The sequence below is a fragment of the Alosa pseudoharengus genome, unplaced genomic scaffold, assembly GCF_046254945.1.
Source record: "Alosa pseudoharengus isolate Yale_2024_CS ecotype anadromous, Long Island Sound unplaced genomic scaffold, YU_APseudo_1.1 YU_APseudo_1.1_scf_17, whole genome shotgun sequence".
NCBI classification, from domain to species: domain Eukaryota; kingdom Metazoa; phylum Chordata; class Actinopteri; order Clupeiformes; family Clupeidae; genus Alosa; species Alosa pseudoharengus.
The window spans coordinates 28,546,812-28,554,311 of NW_027468640.1; the positions used below are offsets into that span (position 1 = coordinate 28,546,812).

A 7,500-nucleotide genomic window follows, 5' to 3' on the forward strand; every position below is an offset into this window, starting at 1 on the left:
AGCAGAGACAGCTGTGCAGTTTGTTTCGGGGCTTCTAATCCAATAAAGTCAGAATGGTGGGCCACAGTCGTGATTGACAAGGGGTTAGTAGGTCAAGGTTGTTTATCTTCTTGGCGAGCGTTGTAACAACATTTAGTCTGGGAATAAATGTTCTCTGCAGCTGTTTACAAAGAGAGAGAACCGTTTAGGGGGGGCCAAAGAGACTAATGAGATTTTGAGGTTCATTGGCAACCCGGTCTTTCCCTAAACAAGATCGATTATTTTTTTTTGTCCTTTATTTGGTCATTTTTCTCATGAGACGAGCAAGCTGAGAGGGAGAGAGAGTGAGAGAGAGGAAGAGAGAAGGAGAGAAAGAAAGGGAAAGAGAAAGAGAGAGAATGAAATGATTTGGCTGGATTAGTATTCTCGTCACCGTCCTTCTCCGCACTGGCTGGGTGATCCCAGCTATTTAACCACCACAAAGACACACACACACACACAGACACACACACACACACACACACACACACACACACACACACACACACACACACACACACACACACACACACACACACACACACACACACACACAAACAGACTGAGAGCGTGGAGAGCACCTAATTATTTTTGTGGTCCCCTCACACTCTGTGGCCCGTCTCTGCCGGTCGGAGAGAGCAGGTCTGTGTGACCGTGGCTTAAACAGGAGCTCTCTGCCCCGGCCGTCCCTCTGGCTGGCTGACAGCTCTCTGGCCAGGGAACAAACGTGCGGACTGGGAGACTTTAATTGACCATGTCCCCCATTAAGTCCCCAGCCACAGTCGGCCGCAACTATGCACAAACCTAATGACACACTAAGGGAGAGAAGTACTGACACAAACCTCTTTGTGTTTTTCTCTTTTAACTACACATTTGCACATAAGGAATCCTAACATAGTAGTCCATTTAATTGGCTACTGGCATAGTCTAGACTGTGATAAGGGTCTTCTTGGTTTCCCGAATCAAAGCTATAGAGGGTCTGCATCTGCGAAATATCAAAAAGATGTGTGATTGTCACTGCGCCTTAATCGCGGCACCAACTCAAAACCCGGCATCTGTCTGGTGTGTTTTGGTGATTAGCGGCCTTCTCGCTCTCTCCTGGGTCCCAATTTAATGTGTTCATTTTATGGTCTATAAACCGTTAAACGATTAATCGATAGGATGTCGCGACAGCGGCCACGGGGGCTTAGAGTGGTGTCATCTGGATTCTAATGCAAATCCTTGATTAGCGTTACGCTCCGAAGTAAACGCATGGCTGAGAAAGTGTGTGTGTGTGTGTGTGTGTGTGTGTGTGTGTGTGTGTGTGTGTGTGTGTGTTTGTGTGTGTGAGTGTGTGTGTGTGTGTGTGTGTGTGTGTGTGTGTGTGTGAACCTCAGATTCTCACTGAATACTTTCCGAGTCAGAGTTACTGCTAGCAAAAATTGTCAGAGTTGGTCAATGCCAAGGCCAGTGTTATTCTGTCGTTCTAATCTGTGCCAAGGGTATGTTTTTGTGAAAACACCTCCACACAAAAACACACGGTGAAATCTGTAAGCTTCAACAGATTCCTTCACCCCTCCAGTTAATCTTCTGTCATCAACTTACTCTCTTGTCTCATGTCAATACTCAGTTAAATAAAGTGCTGCCTGTCAGTGTTAATCAGATACATCAGACAAAGAGGGATGAACTGCCACCTATTCTCTGCTGTTATGTAAAGAAAGACCTAACACTCCTCTTGTTAGGTCTAGAGGGATATACTGCCATCTATTCTCTGCTGTAATGTAAGGAAAGACCTACACTCCATACGACTCATTGTGCTATATAGCTCCCCAGTAAGACATTATACTAGGATCCAATGCAGCCAGGCTGAGCAGATGGGAGAATTGTTTGAAGAAGATCAGATTCTTGCATTTGAGCTTGAGTTCAGAGTTGAAAGCAATAATGAAGTTAGCAGCTGAACAGGCTCTCCTTTGAACCCTTTCATTATAGGCGGATAGGAAGACATTTCCGTCAGTTCTTTCAAAGGTCCAACAGCAACAAAGATAGGAAGCATTGACACGAATTGGATTTGTTCTGTTCTGATTTAACATGTTTTTTGTTTGTTTGTTTGTCTGTTGTTGTTGTTGTTGTTGTTTAGGTGATCCTGGTGAGCCACAACATCAACGAGGCTGAGCACATGCTGTTCATCAGCATGGATGAGGGCGCCTCCTTCCAGCGGCAGCCCCTGAACTTCCGCGTGGACACGCTGCTCTTCCACCCCAAGGAGGAGGACAAGCTGCTGGCCTACAGCAAAGATGCCAGGGTGAGCCACGCCGGAGCTGGAGTCTCCTCATCAATGCTATTCTTACATTAATCAATTAACAATGAATTCATAATGAATTAAGTCATTAATGAATACGACTAGCTGTAAAATGCCCAGGTGAGGATGTCCTGAGATATTGCCACTCGTGATGACTCATGGAATGCCTCTCGTCCAATCGGAAATTAGTAAATAATTTGGGGCCATACTGTTGTATAAGGGGCTGTGAGTAGAATTCTATAAGATTTGAGTTGTCTTGAATCTTGAATGCGCCATTGCGGTTGAGATGGTGATCTTCATTTGACTTGCACTGAATGGCATTGAGTTTACAAAGTTGTATTACAACAGAGTAAAGTCCGAACAGGGTCCAAAGGTAGCTGTTTGGCAAGCTAGCCTTGGTGGATATCTGGACAACGCAGAGCATAGCCGTTTCTCACATTTCATCAAAAATGCTTATTTCTTCACGTTCTGTTGCCATTTCTATTCCATCCCATCCTTTCATACTCTGAATTAAAAGATACTACACATAGTCCCTTTACAGGTGTCAGTAAAAAGGGGTTTGCTCAGTGCTGGCAACACTTGATGGATGAAGTAGAAGAGAATGATGGTCATTGGCCTCTGTTGGTTCTCTGTAGCAAACATTTAGATTATCTTGCGAGAGCTGGGTTATTAATCACCTGGCCTGCAGAGGTGTTGCCTGGAATGACAGATTTGATGTGGTGCTATCTGCAGTGTATTACGAGGAAGCTGCAGTTTGTCGGATTTGATGAATTCAGAAGGGCCTGGCAGCCTGGCCCCTATTGTATTAAGTGCATTTATTAAACTGCATTTCATTTCATTTTATCTTGGCACAATCCTGCGTGTGCCGAGGCTCACAGTTCTGGCAAAGCTCCCGTGGAATACCCGCTCCTGGCTGAACAGCGGCAGCTGGGGCCTGTGCATATCGGCAAGCTAATTATCAGCCTTATGAGCAGAGTTCGCCTGGGCACCACGTCTCTGTCTCCAGCCAATGAGAGAGAGAGAGTGAGAGAGAGAGAGAGAGAGAGAGAGAGAAGGAATGCTCGAGTGTTGGGTCGATGGAGATTGGCGCCTTGAGTCAGTTTGCACAAGCGCTATCATTAATAACTAACCGTGTGTGTGTGTCCCTGTGTGTGTTCTGTCCTGCTTGTGTCTACAGTATGTGTGTGTGTGTGTGTGTTTGTATGTGTTTGTCCATACCTCCTTGTGTGTGTGTGTGTGTGTGTGTTAGTGTGTGAGCGTGCTTAAATTGATGAAATATGTTCCACCCACCGGAATGTAGAGTGGATGTGCAGGATGCTTCTTGTGGGGAGATCGATGTCCATTTATTATGAGGGGAGATCAATGATGTACGTGCCGAAAGCCACACGCACATGCTAACACACACACACACACATATACACAAATATAAACACACACAAACACACACACACATACACACACACACACACACACACACACACACACACACACACACACACACACATAAACACATACACACACAAAAACACAAACACACATACACACACACACACACACATACACACACACACACACACACACACACACACACACACACACACACACACACACACACCTACACCTATCAGGATCAGTAGGGGTTATGTAGAGCTGATGAAGCAGCAAATTCAGTGCTCTGACCCTGTAGACCTGCAACCCCCCTCACGTCTGACCCCGCACACACTGGACACACTGGACACACAATTACACTCAACATGATGAAGGAAACTGGCCCCTCACACCCTCGCGCCATTAAATCACCCACAGCAGCGCCAGACACCCAGACACCTACACGGACCCACAGTCTGGTTTACGCCTGCTGCATATGTTTACTATAGGGCTGCCTGCCTGACTGCATGTCTTGGAAAACACAATAAAAATGGTTTATGCTGTGGTTGCTGTTTACGTGTGTGTTGCACTTGGCTTTGACTGGATTTGGATTGAGGGGGTATCACAATTGTGCTCTTACAGTTTTTTTCAACTGCTTACACACTAAATCTTTGCTTGTCACACAATTTTCTAAACATGTCCTCCAAACATCATAACCCGACACCAAATCTGCAAAACCATACACTAATTCTCAGTGTTTGACTCAGTTTTCAATTGACTAAAACACATTTTGCAAAACATCACACACAATTTTCTACCTAACACACAAAAATCTAACAGGAAGTAACTTGATTTCGTTCTTCAAACACAACCCATCAAAATGCCACACTAAATCACCAGTGCTTCACTCTTTCTCTTCACATGTGTAAACACTCTTTACTTTACTGAACACCATTCAATCATTGCCTTAGTATAGGTCTATGAATAGATATACTCTCTATATAGGTATGGACCCTTTCAATCTGCTCCTAGAGGATTTCCGGTTGAAATATTCAGAACCAATGCAGATACTTTGAAAATTACAGTTTTCCCCCCCACACACACACTTGTCTTTGGAAAAAAAACAAAATCAGTGTTTTCAAAACTCCATGTACATCTGGTGGTCACTGTATTCTTCTTTGCTTTTTTTCTTGTTTGCTGTAAAATACTGTATTCGCAACAGCAAATTATTTGGGAAAAATCACTATTTTTGGTTTCAATATTGCTTGCATTTTTACTGTGTATTTCAACTTCTCTTTGTTGATACCGTAACTTTCACTCTTGTATGGAAATACATATAGAAAGCCTAAGACAGAAGAGCTTTAGGTTTTGAGCAACAGTGTGTACATGATGTATCCAAAATGTCATATTATGACAAAAGTGTTTGTAATGTGAGAGAAAGTGGAATAGAACTTTATGTCCAATATTCCAATATATGGTTTAATGTTCTGCATTATGTCCAATATTCCAATATGTGGGTTAATGTTCTCCATTTCTCATTAGTGGGTCACTTTGATACTAAAAGTATGATTCTATGTAATGACTGTATGATATCTGTACTGTCCCTGTGTATATCTCTGTGTGACTGTGTTTAGAGATAGCAGGAATATTATGACTTTGCAGTGTTTCACTGTTCTGCATGGCTGCGTCAGTAGCTATCTGCTCCGGATTGCCAGGCTGCCACTAATCAGGGTCTGATTCAGTGTAGTCCACGTGAGATGGGATGACCAACGCCATCTCCCATCAGCCTGGAAGGATACTTAAACTCTAACTATTTCCTTGTCTAGTTAGAGCAGCTGATGGATCTTTATGTGAAGTCATGCTGTCTCTCCCTTGATGCGCATCATTGTAAATAAACTCTGTTCCTGATTTTTCATACTATTGGTCTGACTGGGTCTCTATTAATTCTATGGTATCAAAATTACCATCAAATGTGAGGCGAATGTTTGCTTTAAAGATGTGTTTTTGACATTTTGAATGTTGTGTGTCATTTTACTGGAGATTTGAGGCATTTTGCATTTTGTGTGAGCAATTGTGGGTTTTTTGTGTGTGGAGTTTTGAAAAATAGACACAGAGTTTTGAAAACGTGTGTAAACAATTGTAAAAAACTGTAATACACAAGTCTTGTAGTCTGCATAGGTGAAGCCTCCTTCCTCTTGTGAAATGGGCATTTTAGCAGGCTAGATTGCGATGTTTGTTACTATGTTTGTTTGCTGACTGCTGACTTCAACGCTACAATATTGCTGCCCTCCCAACAATGTGACAGCATCTGTACAGTGCTCAATGAGGTCTCTAACTCTAACTCTCTCTCTCTCTCTCTCTCTCTCTCTCTCTCTCTCTCTCTCTCCCCTGCAGCTGTACGTTTCCAGTGATTTGGGACGTAAATGGACGCTCCTGCAGGAGCGTGTCACCAAGGAGCGCGTGTTCTGGTGAGAGGTGTTTTCATTTATCTTCTCCTCTTTTCTGTCGTTTTTTTTCTCTAAGATTCCTCTCATCTTTTCCATCCCTGCAGACTCTGGGGATTTCTTTTAGAGCCAGCCATCCCTCTCTCTTATCCCAGCTACCTCCCCCCCTCTCTCTATCTCTCTTTCTCTCTCTCTCTCTCTCTCTCTCTCTCTGTAGAGATCACAATGTTACGCTCAGCTACAGAGACAGTGGCTGCAGCAGCATAGAGAATTCCTGCTGCTCCATTTCATTCCAACATCCCTCTTTTTCTCTTATTCCCTCTATCTCTCTTTTTCTCTGTATATCTCTCTCTCTCTGTGTATGTAACACTCTCCCTGTTTACATTCCTCTTCATTTTGCCATAGATTCATTCTTTCTCTCTGTTTTTTTTCTTTTTCTCTCATCTCTCTCTCCTCTATATTTAATCTTTCTCCTTTAGATTCTCATTTCTCACGTCCCTCTCTGGGACTATGTCTTCACCATTTTTACTTTTTTATTTCTGTTCAATGCTCTACCCTTTCTCTGTCTCCTCTTTCCCAGTTTCTCCCTCTCTCTCTCTTTCTTTTAATCTTCCTCCATTTTTCTCTTCCATTTACCCTCTCTCTATCTCCATCTGTCACTCTCTCCTCTCACTCTCTCCCCTTTCTCTCTCTATCCCTCTCTCCTCCTCCACCTCCCTTCTCTCTCTCTCTCCTCCACCTCTCTTTTCTCTCTCCTCCTCCTCCCTTCTCTCTCTCCTCCACCACCTCTCTTCTCTCTCCTCCTCCCTTCTCTCTCTCCTCCTCCTCCCTTCTCTCTCTCCTCCTCCACCTCTCTTCTCTCTCCTCCACCTCTCTCCTCCTCCTCCCTTCTCTCTCTCCTCCTCCTCTCTCCTCCTCCTTTCTCTCTCTCCTTGAATATGGTGTGGAAGGTCACAGAAGCACGCGTGTGTGTGTGTGTGTGTGTGTCTGCGTCCACTGAGGAGTGGGAACAGCGTGACTCCAGCAGTTCTGGGATCAGTGGCTGTGCCACCGTGAGGACAGGAGTGATTTATGTCTCACTCTGGTGCGTCACCCCTCACAGTAGCCTCCCAGGCCACACCACCACCACTGCAGCCAGTCGAGGGGGCCGTCGCGCTTTCCCTCCATCCGAGTTGTTTTTCTTTCCCCATCACACTTTTCTCTTCCTCCATCTCTATTCTTCCCCTTTTGTCTTCTCCTCTGTCGTTTCCCCCTATTTTAATATTCCAGCTTCTTGTCTTTCATCGTCATCATTTGTCCGTCATGATGTCGATTCTTTGATTTCGCTCTTTGTTGTTTCTTTCCTTTCTTTCTGTGTGCGTCTCTCTGTTCTTCCCCTCATTATCCCTGATT

General features: G+C 44.2%; 1 protein-coding gene across 1 annotated transcript in view; it reads left to right on the forward strand.

Moving 5' to 3' along the window:
- sorcs2 (sortilin-related VPS10 domain containing receptor 2) overlaps positions 1-7,500 on the forward strand; it is a 234,128-nt gene that overhangs the window by 174,912 nt on the left and 51,716 nt on the right. The window contains exons 4-5 of the mRNA XM_076289193.1: positions 2,135-2,299; positions 6,059-6,132. Coding sequence (XP_076145308.1) covers positions 2,135-2,299; positions 6,059-6,132 — 239 coding nt within the window. The remainder of the gene's footprint in view (positions 1-2,134; positions 2,300-6,058; positions 6,133-7,500) is intronic.